Source organism: Medicago sativa, chromosome 4 (genome assembly GCF_051527215.1).
Source record: "Medicago sativa cultivar Bolivia chromosome 4, Bolivia_mono, whole genome shotgun sequence".
Lineage (NCBI taxonomy): Eukaryota > Viridiplantae > Streptophyta > Magnoliopsida > Fabales > Fabaceae > Medicago > Medicago sativa.
In genome coordinates this window covers 37589874-37615506 of record NC_140752.1, presented here as the reverse complement: position 1 = coordinate 37615506, position 25633 = coordinate 37589874, and the positions used below count along the sequence as shown (strand labels likewise).

General features: G+C 34.5%; 1 protein-coding gene and 1 pseudogene across 2 annotated transcripts; both read right to left on the bottom strand.

Annotated features, from left to right (window-relative positions):
- Positions 1 to 573: 573 nt before the first annotated feature.
- Positions 574 to 6115, bottom strand: LOC146929189 (uncharacterized). The gene is made up of 2 exons (XM_085701233.1): positions 5976 to 6115; positions 574 to 2257 (listed from the first exon to the last, which is right to left on the bottom strand). The coding sequence occupies exons 1-2, from the start codon at positions 6057 to 6059 to the stop codon at positions 821 to 823; spliced, it is 1521 nt and encodes a 506-aa protein (XP_085557359.1). The 5' UTR covers positions 6060 to 6115; the 3' UTR covers positions 574 to 820.
- Positions 6116 to 14843: 8728 nt separating this feature from the next.
- On the bottom strand, positions 14844 to 18849 carry LOC146929188 (alanine decarboxylase-like; annotated as a pseudogene). The gene is made up of 5 exons (XR_015005971.1): positions 18570 to 18849; positions 16952 to 17183; positions 16655 to 16848; positions 16368 to 16504; positions 14844 to 15901 (listed from the first exon to the last, which is right to left on the bottom strand). The product of XR_015005971.1 is annotated as an alanine decarboxylase-like (transcript).
- Between the last annotated feature and the right edge of the window lie 6784 nt (positions 18850 to 25633).

Sequence of the window (25633 nt, the reverse complement as noted above, 5' to 3'; positions counted from 1 at the left end):
ATCTTGGATAGTATGACTAATAGATCTAGATTCTGGGTTGTCATTTTTAATTATATTTTGTAAAACCCATTCCTCGGGTAATTTTTCAATTATTTCTGAAGCAGTTAATATCTTAGGGGTTATTACCATAGTTTTGTTAAGATTAGCTTCTATAATACAGGTTTCATTTCTTGAAGTTGCTTTTAATGATTTAAAGTCATAATTAACCTTAGAGACTTTATAAGTGATTCTACTTATTACATCTAAATTAGCAACTCCTGGTACGAAAGTATCTCCCTGAGTTACCACACAAATAGCTAATGAATTAGGGGTAAAAGGATTAGTTAGACTCATACTAAAATTGGGATGACAATTAAAGTATGCTGGTCCACTGTTTAAATTTGATTCTAATGTAGCTATTGTTGATTCATGAAAATCTTTAATTCTTGTATCACGTAATACTAAGAGTAAAGGGGTATTTAATCCTAACCTATGTAGAGGTTTAACTGCTATTTGGATTAATCCTAGATGAATATATTTATATCCATCTTTTTGATGTTTATCAATTAATTCTTTCTTTAAAAAAGCACAAAATAAAAACAAAGTCGGGATCAAAGCGACCTTTTAATTAATGATGAAAATTTATAAAGCAAAAAGCCCTAAATAAGTTCACTTCCGTCTCGGGTGGGACAAAAGGATTTTTTTTTTTTTTTGAAAAACATAAAGCAACAAACAAACATATTAATTAAATAGATAAGTAGTAGAAATAAACATCAGCAAAGACCCAATTGCAGCTAAACATTCCCTGTATCAACATCAGGTTCCAAGATCCGATAGCAGATTAACTGGCATATTCGAATCCAAACTCTTCAAAAGGTATGAGGCTTTTTCGGATCAACTTCTGAACTATCTTCTGAAATGGAAAACATTGTTCAATATCGTGACCCGATGCCCCTTGATGGAAGGCACAAGAAAGATCAGCTCTATACCCTGCTGGCAATATTGTTGGTACTGAAAGAGGTGCCTTGGTGTGGATCAAATTCCTTTCAAGCAACCTTGGGAACAAATCTGCATACTTCATAGAAATGGGATCAATCTGAGTTCTTGGAGCCTGTTGTCGAGGTTGTTGTTGATATTGCTGAAACTGGGGTTGATAACCCGAACTTTGAACAACATTTTTGACAGGCATAACAGCAGCAACAGGGTGATAAGTAAGATACTGTTGTTGAGGCTGACTTTCCACCACACTCATTTTCTGATCTTCGTCCTCGGAATCATCAGTAGGAACACTTTCTTTCACCAGACGTTCTTTTCGGACCCATTCTTCAATACGCATGCCCGCGATCATCATATCTGCAAAATTGCCAGATGCACTTGCAAGCATATGCTCAAAATAGAACGGACCCAGAGTCTCCAAGAAAATCTCGGTAAACTCTTTCTCTTCCAGAGGTGGACGGACTTGTTCGGTGAAATCTCTCCAACGTTGGGCATAAGCTTTGAAGGATTCATTATCATTATGGGTCATGGCCTGCAGTTCCTTTCTGTCTGGGGCCAAGTGCAAGTTGTAGTTATATCGTTGGACGAAAGCCTCACACAAATCACTGAAAGTTTTGATATCAACCTTGTTTAGACTCATATACCATATCAATGCGGCACCAGTCAAACTATCTTGGAAACAATGGATAAGGAGTTCATCATTACCTACTTGAGCAGACATCTTTCTCACGTACATTACCAAATGAAGCTCAGGGCAAGTGTTCCCTTTGTACTTCTCAAAATCAGGGACCTTAAATTTGGGTGGTATCACGACATTAGGAACCAAGCAAAGATCATAAGCATTTTTCCCAAACAGTTCTTTCCCACGAAGAGCTTTCAATTCCAACTGTATTCTGTCAAATTTTTCTTCCAGTTCAGCTATCCGGTCGTATGCAACCACATTTTCTGAGTGATAGATTGGCCCAAGGCCCTGCTGAGTAGTATGAATCAACGGTGATGAGTAAGTCATAGTAGCTTGAGGGAACAAAGGGCCCGGTTGAGGGATAGGCTTTGTCCGTTGCACAAAAGGAGTTTGAACCTTAGAGAGACCAGAACAGAATACTTCACCCGAACTTAAAGGTGTACTCCAGAGATAACCTTCCAGCGTAGCATGTTGAGGAGTACTAGCAAACACTGTTGAAATCGGGGTAGTGGAGGCAACCGTCTGAGCTTGAGTGCTACCGATAGGAAGAGGCAATGGCTGACTCTGTACAACCGTCATTAAAGATACTAAGTGTTTTATCTTGGCTTTCGGGTGTCAAACATTGATTACGTTTGAACCTTTTAAACCGGTGATATCTTATTTTTTCTTGGGAAGGGAAAAAGTAAGCAAAACCCTTGAGAATCGAGGTCCGGGAGTTGTTTTCGCTACGGGAAGGTGTTAGGCACCCATAACGACTATAGTAACCTATAGGAACCGTCTTTAATTTCTACGCACGCGCTTTATTTTTAAATGCTATTTTGAAATGTTATTTACACCTAAAAGTTTTCTAAGTGAAGAATTGGAGGGAGAAAAATGTGTTTGAATTTTTATTTTATTTGAATTGAAGGAATTTTGTTCCTTGCCTACGTACCCGTTTAAGGGATCAAATCCACCGTAGTTCTCTTCCAAAACTGTTTTTGTTTTTGTTGGTTGATTTTAAGTTTGGAAATGGAGTTTGAAGAATAGAAAGAGGCCTCAAGGGCATGAGATTAGGAAATAGTGAGGTTGAATTAGTGAATTGCAAAATATGGTCAAAGTAGGATTATTTTCATTGGATTTTTGATTAAGAAAATAAAAGGAAAATTCAATGGGATGTTGGATCCCAAGGTTTATTTGGAAAAGATTTGAGTGAAGTTGTTCACATTTGTTTGGAAAATTGGCTTTTTCTAAGTATAAGTCCTAGGCATTCATCTAAACATACAATCCTAAACATACATCTAAACATGCATATTCTAGCTATAGTGGTGTGTGTGCATGTGTCGGTGCTTGTGTCGGTGTACATCTTTAGAGTCCATTGTCCTTTACATCATACCCTAGATACATTCTATGGCCTCTTTGCCAAGAAAATTAAAAGTGCATGAAAGTAAAATACAAGAATTTCCTAAGTGTTACATTCTAATTTTTGTATGGAAATTGAAACTTAAAGTGCAAGAAATTAAAGTGGAGAAAGGGATGAGAATATGGGATGCTCATGGTGTATGCAACAAATGAACAAATGGTTAGTAATAATAGGCATGTGATAGTAGAAAAGATTGACAAAGAAATAAGGCATGATAACATGATAAAATGGCAAGGAAAGATGACAAAATACATCTAACAAGATACCAAAATTCCAAGCAAACAAAAGACCCATAGCCCTCACATTGTAACATTTTTCCAAAGAGTTTTGGGGTCAGCCCCAATGTGAGAGTTACAAGAAAATTATAAGCCAAGGAATCATGATATGAAACTAGGTCTATTTTTGCACCAATTCACATATTAAAATGACAAATAACTTGCCAACTAAGCAACCAATTATCACCCATTCAAAACAGCACCAAACACTACACATTATGCAACAAATAACACCCTAAGATCACCCATCAAGTACCAATTATCATGAGCCAAGATATTGGAATTAAAACGTGCAAAAAGGCTTCACAAAATATGATAAGAAACAACACAAATCACTCACAATTGCACATGTATTTTTTCCTAACAGTTTTCAACATACAAAAGGTCACAAGAAACAAGTCCTAATCACTCAAAACAAATGTAAAAGAAATCACAAGGTTTTTACAAGTTTTTTATCAAGATTTTCGACAAAAATTAAAGAAAAGAAAAAAGAAACAATAAACCAAAGTAAAAATAATCCTCCAGTATTTCTTGATCAATCTTGACATGTAATATGTCAAAATTGATCAAAAAGTACAAAGAAAATTATAGGAATTCTTTAGGAATTGTTAAAGACTTTTTTAGGCTAAAAATATGCAAGAAAATCACCAAATTTTAGCAAGAATAGTAAAAAACTACACATATATTTTTTTATCAATTCTCAAGTGCAAAAATATTACAAAAGAAATCACAAAGTCATCAAGAAGCATATATGAATTTTTTTGGATTTTTTCATAAGGTTCTAAGCATAATGGGGGGGTGAAAAGCAATAACCAGCGCAAGAATAGCAAAAACGCACAGCAGGAAAAGAAATCACCATCAAAGGGCCCTAAGCCCAATCCAAGACAAGGAACGGGTAGGGTTTGCTTGTAACGGGTCAGGGTCCTGGGTAAAGAACCCGACCGGTTTATGAAGAGGGAGTATATAAGCCAAACCCCTTGTTTCTTTGTCATTCCTTCCCTAACTTTCTCTCTCTAAACCTAAACCTCTCCTTCTCACTCTAAAACCAGACGTCGGAAAGGTGACCGGAGAAGAAGACTGAAAATTCTCCGGTGCGGTGGTCGGCCGTAGCGCCGCCGCACCGGAGTCCCTTTTTCGCAAAAATTTTACACCGATGGACTCGGTTTCTTCTCCTCTTCCTTAATCCGCCGTTAGTTTTTCGAACGAACCACTAAAAAAAACCTAGATCTACAAAAGTGCTCACGAAAATTTTGGGAACCAGAGAGGATAAAACGAAGAAATGACGAAGGACGCACTTACCTCTTGATTTTCTGATCGTATTCCTACCGGTCCAGCTTTAACTTGCAATTTCTACTTCTCAACCGATCTGAAAGTTGTTACGGACGGAACTCTTCGTTCTTGTTTCGCGATTCAAAGACCTGATCCGATTCGCATCCTTTTCCACAAGTCCATTGCAGGATTACGGCTTAGGTAAGTGGTGAATTCCGTTTGCTGGACGCGAATTGATCCATTATTCTTCTTCTTTCTTCAGATTCTATTTACCTGCTCAGTGTTCTTGTTGATGATTTGTGTGAATTTCTGTGATAATGATTTGAACGGAATTGGAATCTGTATTGTTTCGGTTATGGTGGATGATTTGGTTAGGGAGTTTTGTGTGGTGAGGATGGTGGTTGTTGCGGCGGAATAAGGTGAGGGAAAAAGTTGTTGCGGCGGAGGGAGTAGATAGAGAAATTAGTTACGGTGGTGGATTGGTATTGTTACGGTGGAGAGGGAAAAAGAAAAGAGAGAGAGAAAGTTGTTAGAGGTGGTGATGTGGCAGAAGATAAATGGGGAAAGTGGAAAAAAAAAAAATAGTGTGTGATGATTAGGCCTGTGATGACTGGATTTTATAGGCTGATGCAGTAATGCCTGGACCAATAAAATGATGCCACGTGGCACCTGGACAAATGAAAAAAGGACATGTGGACTTGGACTAATGACTTGGACAGTAATGGACTAAAATGCAAATAACTAACTTTTGAGGACTTAAAAAAACCTAAAAATAAAATTGGACTAAAATTGGTAATTTGACTAAACGTAAAGTGAAACGATTAAAAATGACAAAACGGACTAAAACGAACCAATGGCTTAAATGAGGTACTTTAAAGTACCTCTCTGCCGAAATTTCGTGTGAAATGACCAAAATGCCCCTAGGGCTAAAACGACTGAAAATGACTCAGATGCGAATTTTAAAATGGATTTTTAACAAGGGTTTAAAGCAAAGACTTATACAAGCAAAATTAACAGACTCAGAGACAATTTTAAGGGTTTAAACAGAGCTTTGACACTTGAAAAGACTAAAATGCCCCTAGGGGCAAAACTGACTCAAAATGACTTCGAATGCAATTTTTGGAAAGGGTTTTGACATAGAATGAAACAAAGACTTATTCAAACTACTTAAAAAGACTCAAACAAAATTTTAAAAGACTGAAAGGACTTTTGACATAGGAAATGACTAAAATACCCTTTTATGTGAATTTTGCAAATAACATTGAAATAAAATGCAGAGAAAGATGCAATTGATCAGAGACATATCAAATGACTTATAATGCAAGAAAAGAAGAATTGAACAAGTATTTTTAGGTCCAAAATTAGGGTATAACACTAAGTTCCTCAGAATCTCATTTTCGGCCCGGAGGGTTGTCACCTCTTCACGAAGCTTGTGGTTCTCTTGTTCAAGATGATCCATTCTGATTTGCTCGAGTGTTGTAGATGCGAGTAGACTGATGGATTGACCTTTTGTAGATAGAGACAAAGTATGAGACACAGACTAGAAACTATGAATGCACATGATGCATGAAATGCTTATGCAAAAATGTACAATTTTTTGTTATCGATGGATTTGTCAAGGTGAGTTGTAAACATTGCAGATGAACTTGGTTTCATTTGAAGATTTGTAAAGATATTGCAATCGGTTCCATTTTCAAGAGGTAAGAACGAAACCAAGGGCAAAGTTCTTTGACAAAAGCAAAATCTTAGTTAAGATTTTTTTGAAATTGTATTGCTTGGTGTTCATTCTTACAAGGTTCATACCTTTGCCGTTTACAAAAACTTGTCTAAATCCTTCGATATTTTGATGGAAAAAATTGTTTATGCATGTATGCATGGAAAGAATCATAGAATACATGGGGGGTAAGTCCACAATGTTGGAGTTTAGGGGTCACAACGCCATTTGGTAAGGACTATGGTTTCAAATGTACTTGTATCACGGGTTCTACCAAGTTCCCAAATTACAACTACCCTTATGAATATATCGGTGTATAGGAATGCTCCTAGTCCAATATCATCCACAAGGAAGTCTAGTTTGAGTGTAGTATCGCCTGACGACTAAAGTCAAGAATGCTCTTGGTTCAGCCACCGCACTACGTCCTAAAAAGGCCAAGATGGGTTAAGGGTTACTAAGGCCCACGGCTTCACCGGACACTCACATTGAAAGTAATAACGTTGACATGAATGCTCATGACAACAAGACTACTACCTTCCGTGAGGCCTCCGTCGAGTAGGGTTATCACTTGTAAACATGGTCCAAGAATGCTCTTGGTATGTCACTATGATTTTACCCCGTCCTATTCCTATGTTGCACTCAAACCCGAGTATAGGGTTTATTTTCTCACCCCTCACGTAACAAGGTAAAAATTATTTACAAAGCATAAACAAATAAAGCACAAAATAAAGGAAGTAAGGGGGGTTTAACCCGCGTAGGATCCCCAGTGAAGTCGCCAATTTGTAAACCATTGATTTTCGAGTGTCAATCCATTAATTGGTTTTGAACCTTCAATCGTTTGGACTTCTCGATTTTATTCTTGGGAAGGGAAAAATGAGATTAAAAACCCTTTTTGGATCCAGGGGTCGGTTACGATTGGGGAAGGTGTTAGGCACCCGCATCGTCCACGGTACTCCGTGGTAACCTCTTACCTACTTTATCTTTGTGCTAAATTCATTTATTTATTTGAAAAAAATAATGCCTAAAGAATTTCTAAGTGAAAGAATGGAGGGAGAAGAAGGATGATTTTTGTTGTTTTTTATTTGATTGATTTGGAAGGAATAAACCCTTGCCTACGTACCCTTAAAAGGGATCAAAACCACCGTAGTTCATTCTCAAAATATTTTTGGTGGGTTAGGTTGATTTTAATTTGTTTTGAAAAAAGGTTTTAAGAAGGGTTGCGAGACCTCAAGGTATAGAAGAGTAAAATGGGAGTGAGGTTGTTTCATTTTATTTATGAAATTTAGTCTAAGTTCATTGAAGGTTCATTAGAAATTTGATAAAGAAAATAAAGGAAAAAAATGTCTTGGATTTGGATCCAAGGTTTATTAAGAAAATGATTTGACTTTTTTGCTTGTTTGATTTTTCCGAGATAAAAAGATTTTTCTAAACTAACGGAAAGCTAGCGACGTGAAAAAATAAAGCGAGCGTAACGCGATAAATAAAGCGGTGTTGTGTCGGTGCTTGTGTCGGTGTGTGCAATTACTACATTATTACATACCCTTCCTAGATACATTCTAAGAGAAATAAGAAGCACAAAAGAAAATTACATCACTTCCCTAATTATACACACTAAAAAAAAATTGGCGAGAATGAAATAAATTGCAAGGATAAAAGATGCATGAAACTATACTAGAATTAAAGCAAACCCAATATAACAAGATAATGTAAGACTTAGAATGCATGATGTTAACATTTTAAAACAATGCACAAAATAGAAATTGAACTATTAACGCAAAATTGACAAGAGATATCATGGAATGAAGAATTTAAAATGCATAGGACTAGAGTTGAATTTTAAAGCTAGGTTTTAAGAATGCTTGATATCAAAAATCAAAACGAAACAACAACCAATAAATGCAAAAAATGATTTTAAAGCCAACATATAAATTAACAATAATGCATGGTGTTTAAGTATCAAAGAAATGCATGTAGTAAATATTGAAGTGATAAAGCAAAATTAACAAAGAAATATTATAGAGTAAAAATACTTAAAATGCATGAAATGTTTCTTTTAAATATCAAAGCAAAATGAAATAAAGCATCATGAAAGTTAAAGCGTTAAAAAGATGCAGGAATTATATGTCACAAAATGAGTTTAAAAGGAAGTGCAAGAATATTTTGAAAGAAGTTAAAAAAAGATGAGTAGAATAAAATATGATGCAGGAAGGGGGTGCAGGATGCATGCAAGGGGGTGCAACAAGCAAACAGAAACATGCACACACAAAGGAAATTGGGCCGCAGAATTGAGAAGGATGGGCTTTAGAACCGGTTTACAGAAAGAGAGGTTGGATCGGTTCAGGAACCGGGTCGGTTCAACCGAACCGATCCAACAGGGAGTATATATAAGCATATTCTTTGTTTATTTTTTATCATTTTTGTTTCCCCTTTCTCTAACCTTCTTCATTTTCTGCAAAAGAATAACAGTCACCGGAAAACTTTTCCGGCGCGGTTGCCGGTGGTAGCACCACCGCGCCGGAGTTTGCAACTCCGCCAATTTAGAAACAAAACACATCGCCTGAATTCCTTTTTTACGCTCGTTTCGAAAATCACACAAGTTTTCACAAACAAACACCGCATAAACTTAGATCTACACATTAAGATTCGATGTTTTTAGCAAAGATGAACAGCAAGCAACAACAACACGCGTCAAAGAAAGAGAAAAGAACGAGTTACCTCTAATTTCGAATCGAAGGAGGAAAACATTGAATGGAAAACTTCTAAAATCTTTTAGCTCCGGTTCTAATCCTTCTCGTTTTCACTCGATCCTGCTTCTTCTTCCTTATTATGCTTCGGCTTTGGATCTTCGCTTGAAACGGTTTGCTTCACTCTTCAGATCGGTTTGTTTCTGTTTGAAAGCGGTTTGTATGTGTTGGACCGAGTTAGGAACGAGTTTGCAGCTGTTTGACCGATTCAGATTGTTGTGGTTTATATGAACACGAAAATGATGGCTCGGTGTTTCGAGTTTGTATGTTGTTATTGATGTGTCCTTGTTGAAATCAAACAAACTTCATTTTGGTTTGAAAAAAAAGTTGTGTTGTTTATGCATGAATCGGTTGTGTGGATGTGTATGAATCTCTGGAAAATAGTGTTGTTGTAACGAACAAAAGAAAATAAACAGTGATGATTTATTATGATTTTTTGTGATTTTTTTGATGAATGGTTTTGGTTATGATGATCAGATCAGTTTTGTGAATGGATTTCGAAAATCAAAGTGAGTTTGTATTGTTGATGATTGTTCTTAGTGGATCTGGAAAAAAGGTCGAATGTGTTCTTGAGGAAACAGTGAGAAGAAAAGAGTTTTGATCCATTTCTTTGTACAGCCGAAATTGGATAGTGTTTTTATGGAATTCAGTGCTGCCCCCTCCAATGATTGGAACAGTACTATATATAGTGATTAATTAGGGTAAAATGAAATTTCACTGGACCAAAGTGCCCCTAACTTGGGCAGCAACAACCTTGAGGACAAAATGACTAAAATGACCAATTAACTAAAAAAAGAGAATTAAAATAAATTAAACACTAAAACTAAATAATAAACAAAATAAAAAAATAACAACTAAATAAGATAAAAACTACAAACATAAAATACAATTAAAAAATAAATAAATAACTGCTTAAATTGCGACTAGAAAAGTTCTAACTAACTAATCAAATTAAATGATAAAATATTTAATTGCTTGAATAAAAGATGTTTTAACCAACTAGAATACGAATAAAAAAAGTTTAACTATTTAAGATACGACTAAAAATATTTTAACGAGCTAAAATACGAATAGAAATGTTCAACTGACTTAAAATACGAGTAAAAACAAAATGACCGATTTAAAAAGCGGAAAAACCTTAACTGGTCAAAATTTGGGGTATGACACGGTGTTTCAAGATAATCCTAGATTTTGAGGAGAATTTCAGGACTAAGAGGATCATATTCGATAATATGTGGATTAAGCCAGGATGTGTTACTTGTTATTGATGAGAGAAGTATACTTCAAACTCTTTTGGTCAGGTATAATCGGACGCCATAGAACTAGAACCGGAGATGTTAAGTATTTGTCGCGGCAATTATTGAGGAATCTCTAAATTTCGAGGACGAAATTTCTTTTAAGGGGGTAGAGTGTAATATCCCACTCGTCAATATTGGAACTGTATCAGAGCAATGTGTGTCAGAGAATAAATGTCCGTGAAAGATTATCCAACGCACAATGTGATCATGTAGTGACGATCAAACACACGTCCAATTACCGGTATCGAATTATGCGTGTTTAAGAATAAGGGTGTTTTGGGTACTTTCGCGGGAAGAATATATAAATGTGTTTGGAGTGGAAACCTTCATTTTTCAAGTTGCTCTCTCTCTCTCTCTCTCTTAAACTCCTAAGATCAGAATTCCTCCCTCTTCTCTCTAGGAAGCTCAGCCCTAACCCTCTTTCATTCTTTCCAATCTTCAAGTTTCACAAGTTTAGCAAGAGCAAGGCATGAATGACGGATGTACATGAAGATTATGGCAAGTGAAACTAGTTAGAACTTCTCAAGTTGAGAGATCATCATCATTGGAGATCATTGCATGTTCTAAGGTTTGGTTGTAGATGCTTAGGAGCTTGAAGTTCCCAGAAATCTATGTGAGTTCTCTAGATAGAACCCTTACCCCATGGTTGGTTGTGTTGTGTGAGAAATCATTGATGAATGTTAGTTTATATATGCTCATGCTACTACCCTTTTATGTAAATTGTTGTTGGAAACATGTTTGTTGAGCCATGCATTTCATTTGCTTTAGTTTTCATGTGTCCTGGATGATTATGGTGCATTAGGTTGCTTAGGATTGAGGTGAAATGTTGAAAATTGCATTTTCTGTACTTCTGCAATGAAGAAACTCGCTATTAGCGAAATTAGCTAATAGCCAAATTATTTGGCTAATAGCCAAATTTCCAGATAACCATCACAGAGCCATTTCGCTGATAGCAAAATTTTGGCAAAAATGGCATACCAAGTTCCACTATTAGCTTGCTTTGGGGCCTTGTATGCCATCTGAAACCACTTGTTTAACGCTAATTAACCTAAAGAAAACCCTCCATTTCTAAGAATCTAATTCACCATCACAAATGAGTTTTTAATAGAAATTGCATGAGACATATGAACATGTTTTCAAACAATAATGGCACTCATGAGAGAATATGGTTATATCGGGTAGCAATGTATGTCTAGGCATGGTGAATACTTAGAACCTCGACTTAGTTAGCCGAGAACATAAATTAGCACGTCATATAGGGCGTATGAAGGTAAGATTAAGGTAATGACTAAGTAAGCAAATACTAAGACAAGTTATCATATATAGTCAAGACTATAAAGTAAGATGTAGGTGTCGTGCCTTTACGTTATCCACATCAAGGGGGATACGAGAGGTTCTCGCCAGGGAAACGGGATACGCTCCGCAAGGTAGGCCCACACGTCACTAAGGGAGTCCAATGTACCTTAGCTAGGTTTTCATCGGTCAAGTAAGGGAATGTACTCGGGGTTACTCCACTCGATGCACTCTGTAAAATGAACCAAGATAATGTTGTTTGTTACATGCTAACTTCTAACATAAAGTTGAATATGATATGGTTACGATATGTTTCGAGATAAGAATAAGCTTATGCAATAGGACAAGTTATGAAGATATACTGTCGACGGTCTTAGTAACTCCCCGATCGTCCAGTTTAAGATCGTGTCATGAATGACTTATGTTTCCGTCTTGATACGTTTATCGTATCTCGACAAAGCGGTCCTATGTTCCCTTGACCGCCATGACATGTATAGTACAAGACTTATGAACTAAGATACAAAAGGCCTATGACGGATCTAGTATGCACGACCGTCTAGGTAAGCATGATCCACACACGTATAATAAACCGACAGGTTGTATAGTAGACACGTGGTGACCTTAGGTTTTCCCCTAGGTTACCTATAGCATAGGATTAGGTAGAACTCACTGAGACATTATCTCTCATCCCAATCCTTATTTGTTTCAAATCAGCAGGTTGGTATAGCAGGATTTAGCAAGCTTGTAGCCGGATGGATAATCAGCAAGTGCTCGTTCGTACCCGCTTCTGGATGTTATGGACTTTAAGGATGTATTTTTCTATGTTTTGGACGAGTAGTATTGTATTGATGATTGTACGAACGCGTATTGTTGTATATGATATTCATTCGAAGTCTTTATGTTGTAAATTTTAATGTATCCAGTACTAAAGATAATGCACATGCTAAACTTTCTAGATACGTTTAGTGTGGACGTTATAGGTCTGGTGAGTTATAGTGAGTATATGAGATATAAGTAAATTGTAGCCATGAATTTATGTTACAAAGGTTAATGACTTGCACAGCAGTCGTGAATTTAGCATTTTTAATTTTTCATCAAGTGTGCATTAGTTTTCTTTCGAGTTATCTTTATTATAAGCATTTGGCTTCCATAGAAACAATAGTACACATGGCACTTTAAAATGCAATCACTCATTTAATGCTTTTCTAACGTGCGTTTGGTCACTCTTCACACCATTAGTAGAATCTTTCAAGCTAGAAATGGAAGAAAAAGGTATGTCGGGTTTAGACATGGAAGAAAGAATTTTTTTTGGAAGGATTGATAGAAAGAAAAAGTGATTCAATTAAAATTGACGATAAAAAATCTCAAGAATCCAATAGATAAATAGAATAGATCAATGAAGCTTTAAACAAAATCTTCTTAAAAAATTTTGAGAAACAAATTAGCGGAATAATCATCTCTAATATCATATTTTTATTGAAGCTATTGAATCCAATAGATAAATAGAATAGATCAATGAAGCTTTAAACAAAATCTTCTTAAAAAATTTTGAGAAACAAATTAGCGGAATAATCATCTCTAATATCATATTTTTATTGAAGCTATTGACAAGTAAAAAGTAGAGAATAAGTTGTATGCAACACTTATATATAGTCTATGAGAAAACAATTAGTTTAACTAGTTAGTATAACTATTTTTATTTTTTAAAACGAAAACAACAAAATTAGTGTGTAATATACATCATATCATGTGGTAAAAAAGTCATCTCAACTTTGTTACCACCCTAAACTCACAATACACCATATGCAACATCCCAATAATATTATTAAAACTAGCGTTCAATGTCCATCTGTCCGCTTTTTCTATTGCGCTAATGTGTATAAATCATACACGATATGTTTTTTTCAAGTGGTTTACTTTTTCATGATATATATTGGACAAAATTATTAGAATTAAAAGAAATAGCATACACCTACTTGATAAATAAAATTGAACCTGGTAAAAAAAAATAAGAGATGATATATGTCCACTTTTAATACGTTGTAGCAATCCACTACTGAATTTTGATTAATCAACACTAAAAAAATCATGCTTGCCAAATTTTTTATCAATGTAAAGTCTATATTGTGATATTTAATCAATACTTTCAATATGTTGTAGTAATGTTAATCATATTGTTGCCACACATGATTGTGCCATAATACTACACCACCACTCACATCTCCATCTCATCACTTCTAAGCCTTTATCGTTCACCAGGTGTTTGTTTTCCATGTTATCTGCACATTCTCTTGAAAATTTCAACTATCTAATATCTTCTTTCTCGAGTTTGCTCTGATTCAAGAAAACTAAATCTCTCGAATTAATGAAATTAAAAAACTTCAATACATTCAAGAAAGAAGAAGACAATTATCAAAGAATAATCAATATCTGACCATGCCTGGCCACTATTGTTGCCACTTCATATTGTCTATTCCAGATCCATACAAAAATATTATTTATTTAGTGTTCCATGCAAAAATGGAAAGAAAACAAAGTTTAAGAATTTTTTTCAAATTGCTCTGTCAAGAAGCGTATAATCTTTTAAGAGGAGAAACATATAATCCACCTGGTTATCATGTTATTATATGACACAATGTGTGAATATTATAATGATACAATATATAAGCAAAAAATAAAAAAAATGTAGAAAGAAATATAAAATTTGAATCTATCAAATAGAAGAAAACCAAAGAACATTGAGAAATGACAAATTTTATTCCTCGTGAGCTTAGCTCAGTTGGTACGGACAATGCATAATCGTTATTGGCATATGATGTTTACTAGCTCTTCAACGGTTTTGAATTGTAATTGGCATGATTTCAACTCACATTAAATTGATGCAGCTGATATATTAATGGTTGAATTCATTTGAATATATAGAAGGCAAATATAAACTAGCGGTTATGGAATTTTGAAGCAACCAGCATTCAACATTTTAAGACTAATCAATTTTGGCTATTCATTGGTGTTGCTTGGCTGGTTCTTTGGATTGGAAAGCACTACAGAAACTCCTAATAAAATGTTACGTGTGCTTTTGTTTAGTTCTTTCTATTTTTAATAAATGTAAGGCTAATCAGCCATTTATTTATTTTCTTTAGATTAATATTAGGTATATTTTAATTTATTAGTGTCCTTTGAGTTCATGCAAGAGCTCTATAAATTGTAAGTTTTATTATGAAATAAGATATGTAGAATTTTGATAAAAATTACACTATGTGTGTTTTGAGTGAGAGTTTTCTCCTCTTTGAGTTCTTGGATTAGAACTTGTCTATCGAATCTTATCAATGGCTTCCTTACCATTGTGGCGATTCCTCCTAGCTTAGCATTCCTTCTTGGATTGGAAGTGAGTGTGACGCCTTCTTTCACCATTTCTTTCCCCAAATCCATCTTTTTATTTTACTTTTATTCCTATACAATTTCTGTCCTTCATCAGAGTGTAACAACAAACAAATAGTAACAAATCAAATCATTATAAAAAATAAAAAAAAACGATAATATGGGTGACCTAGTCTATTTCTAAGAAAACAGTCCCCACTCCCCAATACAAGAACTAATTATTTTTATGCAATATTACAGGACCGATGACCCTGTTAGCTGAGTCAATTATTTATTGAACATCACATAAATTTTAGCTAATGTGATAAGTTGTGCATCAAACAAGCACAATTTTTGGAACCAACATCATTTGCAATGCATAGAGGCCGAAATTGTTCATCTTTTGACCAAATGGATCGTTTTTCAATAAATTCATGAACAAAGGTGTCCAACATTTCAATAGAAATGTGCTGTAACACTACCACATGTGCAATATTCCCACTGCATGCCAAATTCCAGCTACGAATGAAGTCGTCATCAAGGGGCCTCTCAAATACAACTATATGTTGCCAAACTCGTTTAACATTGCACCAATTCCAGCATCACGTAGTTGATCAAATAAGTATCGTGCATTCATTATGCATTTATGCACTTCATTCCTAAGTCCTATTAAACCCTTTTTTTTCAGAGCATACCAAAGGAAGATTGGAGTATGCCCACAACGGCTTCCTGTGATTGTGGCATCCCTTGAAGCAATAATGCCAACATCTCTAGATAGTGCATTGATGTATTTCAAACGAGTTATCAGAACACCACAAGGAGGTGGGCATCCCAAAAACTTGTGACCTGAAATAGTTACACTGCCAATAGGTTTCTGGAAGCTAACCCTTAGAGCCTGTAAAATCATTAAAACAATATTTTAGATGAGATCAAGTAATCATTTATATGGGGTATATCCTTAAATTAAACATGAAGCCTTGCTTGAGTTAAGAATTCTACATAATAATAGTTTTCAAGTAAATTTGAATAATTTTCATTCAATTAGTTGTGTTAATACTTTTTCCTATATGAAAATGTTTGTTGTCAGTAATGTAAAGGATGACACTCTTCACCTTAAAAATTGATTTTGTAAGGTTGAGTTAGACTCAACCCAATATTTTAAAAACAACAAATATTTTGTTAAAATAGAAGAATTAATACATTGGTATCCTAGAATTTTGTTGGATATGATACCTAACATTCAATCGTTTAATGTCATATCATTTTTTTATATTTAATTATTTTGAAATAAATTTTCTTACAGGATACCAAAGAATTTAAAAAAAAAAAAAAAAAAGTTTGTGTAAATAATTTAAACTCACTTGTTTTATAAAAGGCAACATGATTCCAAATAGAGCTCCATCACAGTGAATGTAGAATCGATCACGAGTAAAACCACATTTCTTTAGTGTTTGTATTACAAGATCAAGATCATCAATACCTCCTTTCATAGTTGTCCCTGCAATAAAAAATATACGTTAGCCCAAGTCAATTTTTTGGTGGGGTCTAAGCTTAAGTTTATTAAGTGTGTTAAAAACTTTATTCAATTATGCAAGCATAAATGGTGCAGTGCGAATATATAGTTAGACATGGATAATAGACAAGAGACCTATGTTTAGATTTATGATGGCTGGTTTGTCCTTGTGGGCAAGTAGACTGGCCTCAAGTTCAACACAATCAATTTCACCTGAGAATAAAGAACCAACCTTCACACAGTGCATTCTATACATTCTTGCTATTTTGAATATCGAATAATGTGACTCTTGTGAAGTATATAGAATTCCATCTGGAAATTGTTCTCTCCTGTATACAAATGTATAAATCAATAATTATGCTTGTGTACTATACATGTTGTATATACTAATTATTTTAGATATATGAACAAGTTGTACGTAGAAAAACTGACCCAATTAAAATTCCATGAAGATTGCCTTCAGTTCCACCGGTTGTGACATATCCCCAATACTCACTTTTGTCTATGTTCCAAAGATTTGCAAACCAATCAAGCACGCTAACTTCAAATGTAGTTGAATTCAGAGAGAAACTACTTCCAACAAATGGATCACCCGCATTGTTCAAGTGAAAATGACATAATGATGTTAATTTGTCGTAGTTGAAGTCTTGATTAGTGGGATAGCCTTCAATATAATTTTTTTTCACGTTAGTAAGTGAAGAACAGTTATCCTCATAAAAAAAAGTAAGTGAATAGTTTTAGATAGGTAGATACTGATTCTGTTATGTTTTAACTGTCACTTATATATTTTATAATAATACATTTAAATATTTCAAAAATTGATGTGAATTAATACACTTCAGTTAAAGAAATTTTTTTCGTCAAATAAAATGAAAATAATTTAATACAATGCATAAAATCCAATATAATAATAAATATTATCACTACTAGTGTTCAGATTAACACTTTGTGTTCGTCTGTTCGCTCTTTTTATTGCGCTAATGCGTAAAAATTATGAGCAATATATTTTATGAAATTCTGATCAAAATTATAGACATAGATAATATATATTTTGCACTTCCATATTGTAACAAGTTATACTTATCTTTTTCGTTGGTATCAACAATATAACAAATATAGTATAAATTTTTATCTCTTTTAATAAACCAACAAAATAGCATTTTCCTCTAAAAGTAAAATAAAATAGCATTTTAATAGTCAAATTTGTTTAAGGGTATAATTAGACGTAAAAAAGTCAACCTAAATCTATGTATTCTCTTTTTATATAGTATAGATTCATACTTATTTGAATAAAATGGTCTGATAAATCTTTTTTGTAGTCTAAAGTCTAGTCTTCTTAATTAGCAAAATAGACTTCTAAAATACTTTTAGTAGTGTCTATTTAAAAGAAATTTGTCTATCTAGAGTCGGGTCAAGGGTAAGGCCATCAAAGCCCTCGCTTTAAGCCCCCAACAAAAAATTAAATTATATTTTAATACATTTTACAAGCAAAATGACCTTATATTCTAATAAAAAGACCCATATATATTCAACCTTGTTTTAGGCCCCACTTACTTTTAAAAATTATTGGGCCGATCCTCTGTCTATCTCGTGCTTGATGTAGTTTAGGTTATAAGCTTTTGTTGGCCAGTCTAGTCATATTGTCCCTAATCGTATCCAATTGCTGTAACTTTTAATTATTTGAAATTGGGTACCTCTTGTAGTCTTATTAATGCATTTTGATTATCTATAAAAATAGATAACTTAATAACTTTTTCAGGTTTGGGAAAGCGGGGGATTTGAAACCCGCCAAGGCAAAAGCCTCAAAACAAGGCAGATAGATCAAATAAAAAAGGAGAACTTCCCCTCAAACCTTTCTCTAACAAAATCGATCCCTGCTACTATCAATTAGAAGAAGTAGGGTTAAAGTAAAGCGGATATAGAGTTTTGGAAAGGAAAATGTGAAGAAAACAAAGAATTTAAACATCCAAGGGAAACAATATACCATACAGATCTAGTGAATAGAATGAAAAAAATTAATGAAGAAGAAAATGAAGCACCAAAATCCTACCTAAGTTACGTAAGTTGTACTTTTTTAAAGTCTCCGCATAGCGAGCAATTGTTGCATCTAAATCGGCATCTTTTTCGCCCATGCACTTGTTGATAGCAAGGTCCTTTCGTCTATTCTCTTCATCAGCATTTTCACGTCTCTCTTCTTCTCTTGAAAGCTTGGCATTGTCATTAACCATCAGCAACAACTCTGAATCAGGAATGAAAGCCATTGCCATGGTGTTTCCACCTAGGTTTTCCATTAACTATTATATACTTGTAATTTTTTAGTTAATTAATATGCGTGACCATTGTATATATTATTTATATATGGCGAAAGAAGGTGAATTAGTTAAGTATTTTGTGGATTGGATGTATTCTTGTGTACTTGAATCAATTATGTCCACAATTCATTTTGGTGTATATACTTGGTATTTTCCTATCACACACAAACGGATATTGGTCATAATGTCTTCTTACTATATCTGATAGTTTGTTTTGTTTGATGGTGATTGGGCTGAAAAAGAAAAATACCTAAGTTGGCATGACATATATAAAGAAAACCTAAACTACCAAAAAGAAAGACCTACCAAATATTAGAAATCAATGGAAAATATTGAAGTGGACAGACAAGACATTGACTTGCATGAAGAAAACTTTATATTACTTCCTTCAAGATAAAAACTTTAACGTTTTATAGATTGGACCATATCGGCAGATTCAGTTGTGAATTAGTCAATCCGTCGTCGATTGGGTTGATCCAAACTTTACCTTAGTCTTGTTAAACCAATTGAATTGTGCTTGATTCAATTGTTCAACCACAGTCAAATCATGATCCGAAAGTATCACTGATTTGATTTTCAATGCATCTTTTAAAGATTATTTAAATTGTTAAGAAAATACTAGTACTAGTGAAAATATATTTTATCGTGATTTTCTTACATCGTCGTCTCAATCTTGCCCGTTAGTTTAATAGACAGTTAAGGATTATGGTAGGGACCTAAATATGGTATCGGTCAAATAGTGAGCCTGCATTTGGGCATCCTCACCTTATTTTTTTTTTTTTTTTTATCAAATCCACAGTGCATGTGGAATAACTCCTCACCTCATGTTAGTGTCTTGAATTTGTAAGGTAAGAAAATATCTAAATTCTGCAACATGCGTACATATCATAAAATTCTTTAAAAAAAAAAATGAATCTACACAAAATCCTTTTTTTTTAGTTGTAAAATAAGATTGGTTTTACCTATATAAATTTCAGAAAGATATAGTTTTCTCTAAAAAAGTAGCAATATTTTTAAAAATATACTAACGTCAAACTTCAAAGTAGTATATATAAGTTTGAGTTTTTCCCTTAAAAAAAGTTTGAGTTTATACGTAAAAGATTATTGAGAATAATAAAATATAGAAGAAGATTTGATATAAAATAGAGTAATTGGCATGTAGTGCGACACATAACCAAGTGATGCAAGTAGCACCACACAAAATATATAATCAAAAGGAGAAATACAAGAAAGAAAGGGGGAACAGACCAATGACCTGTTCAAAAGTTAATAAATTTGAATTGGGGGGGACTAGAACAATGACCTGTTCAAAAGTTAAAATGAGTTCAATCTATTATCTTTCTCTAATTATGAAAATTAATGACATATCAAAACACAATTTTGCCCCGTCTTAATATATTGAAACCTCAACATATATTTATCTTTTTGTGTCTTTTGTAACAAAAGATCCTATTTAGCTAAGAGAGAAAATAACTTTCAAAAGATTGGTGTTATTTTGTAACGAAAAAAACTAAATTATTTTTTTAAAAAAATAATTTTAGTACGATAAACAAACACAAAATAGATTACGATTTTTTTTTTTTTTTTTTTTTTTGTAAATGAGTGACATTAATATTTCTCCAGAACCAATGAGGGATAGAATCATATGGCACTATGGGTTCAGCAATGACATCAAAGAAGGTTTATTTAAATTACACATATCAGGAAAAGCAATTCAGGAATCGTTGTTACCAATTCCTCGAATGTTCCAAAATATAATATTCATTTAGAAGACGGAGGAGGACCCAGAGAACGAGTCTGATAAGCAGCCTTACGCATTTTGTTCACTTTCTTTTTTGCGACTTGGAAATAACCGGCAAAAATGGTGTGTCGTTCTCTGCTGCCTTGGCCAACCAATTATTCATAAAGTTCAAATCATTTTGCAACGTAGGATCAACAGTAGCATCAGGTGCAACAACAATGCTACTAACATCTAAAGATTTGTCTGCTACCGGATATAAAATAGAATCATGTTCAGCCCCCAAGTTATTTCTAACCACTTTATCTGTAACATTCATGAGTTGCAAAGAAAATGAGTTTTGAGTTATATCATTGTTACGGTTTACCATAATATCCTGCTGATAAGTCAATAATTACTGATTTTAAGTGTTTATTTTAGTTCGTTTTATTTAGATTTTATGCATTTTTATTTGCTTTTAGAATTATTTTACTTCAAAATATTGTTTTATTATATTTCAGGATCAGATGGTGAAAGATTGTGTCTTGGAACAAAAGAAAGGGATTTTTAGCATGATTTAAGGAAACAAGAATCTGAAATATGATTTGGAGCTGATTTGGGCTAAAAATATGAAGATTATGTGCAAAAATACAGACACAGCCCGTGCCTTGAAGAGATAGCTCGTGCCTCCAACATTTTAAATCCAAAACACAAGTCAAAGACTTGGCACGACCCGTGCCACCAGCCACACGGTCGTGCCAACTCCACAACATCTCCTTTTGCTGCTTCTTGCTTCCTGGACGAGCTGCCTTCTAGTTTATTTCTGACCTAAAGCACATGGTTTCTTGTGGAACATTCTAGTGATGTATTTCTTGGGGCTTAAGTAGTTATAGACTATAACTAGAGCGGCTAGCAAACATATTGAATCATCTTTTGTTCTTGAAAATAAAAAGTGACAATTGTTTTGGAAAGAAAAATTCAGCCCAAAAGTGCTAAAAGGGGTAGTTTTTCTATATATATAATATAGAATAGTAAAGATATATACTCCCTCCATTCTTTTTTAAGTGTCGTTTTGAAATATTGACTCCAAAATAACGAAGTGTATTTTTGCACATTTTCTTTCTATTGTACCCTCATTTTAATCCATTGATATATTCCTATTTTTTTACACATTTTCTCTTTTCAATAAATTTAATATATTATCTTTCTCTCATATCAAACATTTGTTAGTTACTAACTTTTTCTCCAACAATTTGTAACAATTACTACTCATCTTATTTATAGAATTTTATTAACTATTCATGGAACCATTATTATAGACTAGCGAAAAGACGGGCACTCATGTGCCCGTCTTTCCGCTCTTTTTATTGCGCTAACGTTTGAAAATTATTAACCGTGTTTTTTTTATGAAATTTTGATTTGGATTAAAACTAAAAATATAAATTTTTGTTGATTTCAAGTTATAACAAACCAAACTAATCATGATTATTTATTTCAATGACACCAACAATATAACAAAAAAAATATAATCTAAATTCTTTTTTTTAATGACACCAACAATGATCTTTATTATAGAAAAAGTTACTTCCTCCGTTCCTTTTTAAGTGTTTTTTTAGAAAATTAACACCAAAATAGCAATGTGTATTTTGTTGGAACAAAATATGTTTAACAATGAACCTTAAAGAGTTTTGATGATAACAAGGTATTAAAAATTGTAAATTGGACTAGCTAATATTTGTTCAAGTGTACAGGACCACAGTTAAAAAGTTACATCATTAATTGGTTCTGAATGAGCAAATAAAGAGCAAAAGAAAATGAAGCTTAGGTGATTCTGAAGGCAATACGCTCCTGAAGTCAAGCTGCTCCTGAAGAAATAGCGCTTCTGAAGAATAGTGCTCCTGAAGACGTACAAGAGGTCCAGAAGCCACATTATCAGAAGCTGCATCATCAGAAGCTGAAGAAGCTGCACCATCAGAAGTTGCAGTAGTTGCTTCATCAGAAGCTGCATCATCAGAAGCTGCCTCATCAGAAGTCATTTCACCAGAAGCTGAAGATCAACTAGATTTGCAAAAGATTCAAAGATTGAAGAATCTACATTGCAAAAGCTGTCCATTGGATTCGAAAACACAGCAGAAAATTAGTGGAACATTGCAACGGTCATTTCAAAGGTGTTTGAAGGCATGTGCTTGCAATTTGGACGAAAGCGTTGACATTGTACTTTGTACGAATTGTACAACCACGTTCTCCACTACTCTGTTTTGTGTCCACGCTACAAGACAAGAAAACAGCTCCAGAATACAGCTTCGCCTGCATAGATGTTCCTTTGGATAAGGAATGGATTTCAAATTGGTTCTTCATAGGACAACAACCAAATCAGGCAAAATATCATTGGTGAAAGATCAAGCTTCAACAACGACTCTTTGGTGCGCTGGCAATTTCACAACGCCTCTTTCACATCTCTATATAAAGGAGTGAAGACTTAGAGTTTTGGTAATGCAAGAACGCTGAACGAAAGACTCACAACATTTTTACAAGTGCCAAACCTCTGCTGAAATTGTTCTGCATTCACTTAGAATTTCTGTGTCTCAAGTCATATCTTAGAAATTCTTAAGTCCATTGAGTCTGTATCTGATTTGTATTGTGAGCACCTCTGATTGTATATCAAGTGTTCAACCTTAAACAATTTTCTGTGTAATATTGTTTAGTTAGGAAGTCTCTTGCAATTGTGCTTGAGCAGGAAGTCTCTTGATTGTGTTCTTGAGCAAAGGAAGTCTCTTGCTTGTGTGCTTGAGCAAAGGAAATCTCTTGCTTGTGTGCTTGAGCAATTGTAATCAGATATTACTCTTAGTGAAATCTCCTTGGAAGTGCAAGGGGGACTGGACTACTTCCGGATTGTGGAAGGAACCAGTATAATTGCTTTGTGTCGTTCTTCTTCTCTCTCTCTGTTTTATTCCGCTGCATTTAGATTCTGATCATCACTTCAGAAGCCGTCTCACTTAGCTTCTGATCAGTGTTTTCAGTTGTTTAGGAGAAACGAAGAATTTTTCAAAACACAATTCAACCCCCCTTCTTGTGTTTTCTCACCTTCAATTGGTATCTAGAGCCTTGGTCTGTTGTGTAACACTTAACCGTGCAACAGTCAAAGATCTGAGAAAAACATGTCTATTCCTCCTCCTACTGGTTCTGGTGATACTAGCTATAAAAATGTCTCACATGATTATAGTGATAGTAAGAAATCCAGTGTTGGAAAAATTCCAAAGTTTAATGGAGATGCTGAAGAGTTCTCTTGGTGGAAGACCAACTTTTACAGTTACATCATGAGCCTAGATGAAGAATTATGGGATATTCTGGAAGATGGTGTTGGTGATTTAGTCCTTGATGAAGAAGGAGCTGCTGTGGATAGAAAGAAACATACTCCAGAACTGAGGAAACTTTACAAGAAGCATCATATTATCAGAGGAGCCCTTGTCACTGCCATACCCAAAGCAGAATACATGAAGATGAGTGACAAATCCACTGCTAAAGCTATGTTTGCTTCTCTCTGTTCAAATTATGAAGGGAGCAAGAAGGTCAAAGAAGCAAAGGCTCTCGTGCTTGTACATCAGTATGAGTTATTCAAGATTAAGGATGATGAAACTATTGAGGAGATGTACTCAAGGTTTCAAACCTTAGTTTCTGGGCTACAGATTCTAAAGAAGAGCTATGTTGCTTCTGATCATGTAAGCAAGATACTCAGAAGCTTACCTGCCAGATGGAGACCAAAAGTGACTGCCATTGAGGAAGCTAAAGATTTAAACACTTTAAGTGTCGAAGATCTTGTTAGTTCTCTCAAAGTTCATGAGTTAAGTCTTAATGAACATGAGTCTACTAAGAAGAGTAAATCAATAGCTCTTCCATCCAAAGGCAAGTCATCAAAAGCTCTCAAAGTGGTTGAATCTGAAGAGGAAGAACAGTCAAGTTCAGATTCTGAACCAGATGCTGCTGAAATGGCCATGCTCTCAAACAGACTTCAATATCTGGCCAAGAAGAACAGAAAGTTTCTCGCCAAAAGGGGTAACTCCAGAAGCTCAAGGAAAGAAGATCAGAAGGGATGCTTCAACTGTAAGAAGCCGGGACACTTCATTGCTGAATGCCCTGATCTTCAAAGAGAAAAGTCAAAGGACAAGTCAAAGAGGTCTACATTCAAACCAAGCAAATTCAAGAAGCAGATTAAGCAGAGTTTAATGGCAACCTGGGATGATTTGGGTAGTGAATCTGGATCTGATAAAGAGGAAGCTGATGAAGATGCAAAGGCAGCTGTTGGGTTGGTAGCAACAACAACTTCAGAAGCTGGATCAGATTCAGACTCAGAAGATGAAAACGAGGTATATTCCAAAATTCCCAGAGATGAACTTGTTGAGTCACTTAAAGAACTTCTTACACATTTTGAAGTAAGAACCAATGAGTTGAAGGATTTAAAAGAAAAATATGCTGATTTGGTACAACAGCAAAAATCAACTCTATTGGATCTGAAAGCTTCTGAACAAGGACTTAGGGGCTTTGACTTCATGTGTAAAACATATGAAGATCAGCTCAGGTTCTTATGTCAGAAGCTACAAGAAAAGTGTAATGAAAAACCTTTAAGTAATCATGAAATTGCTCTTGAAGATTTCATTATATCTGGCATTGACAGAAGCAGAGTAGCTTCTATGATTTATAGCATTTACAAGAACAATGGCAGAGGAATTGGTTTTCCAGAAGTGAAACTTGAGAAAACCAATCTAAAGTCTTGTTGTGAATGCATCAAGGAAGGTCTGAAAACATTCTTTGTACCAGAAGGGGCTGAGTTGGAAACTGTTGTTCAATCAGAACCTGAAGCTTCTAGTTCTAAGGCTAAGATTACTTCAAAGCCAAAGAACTCTAAGTCAAAGGCTATGATCAAATCTGATTCCAAGACTTCAAAGGTTAGGATCCTGAAAAGATCAGAACCTATTCCTCAGAGTCTGGTGAAACCAAAATCTGGGGTTCTGAAGTCTAAGTTTCAAAAGAAGACAGTTACTGCTTCTGAAGTACCAAAACCTAAGGTGATGGTTAATCAGAAGCAAC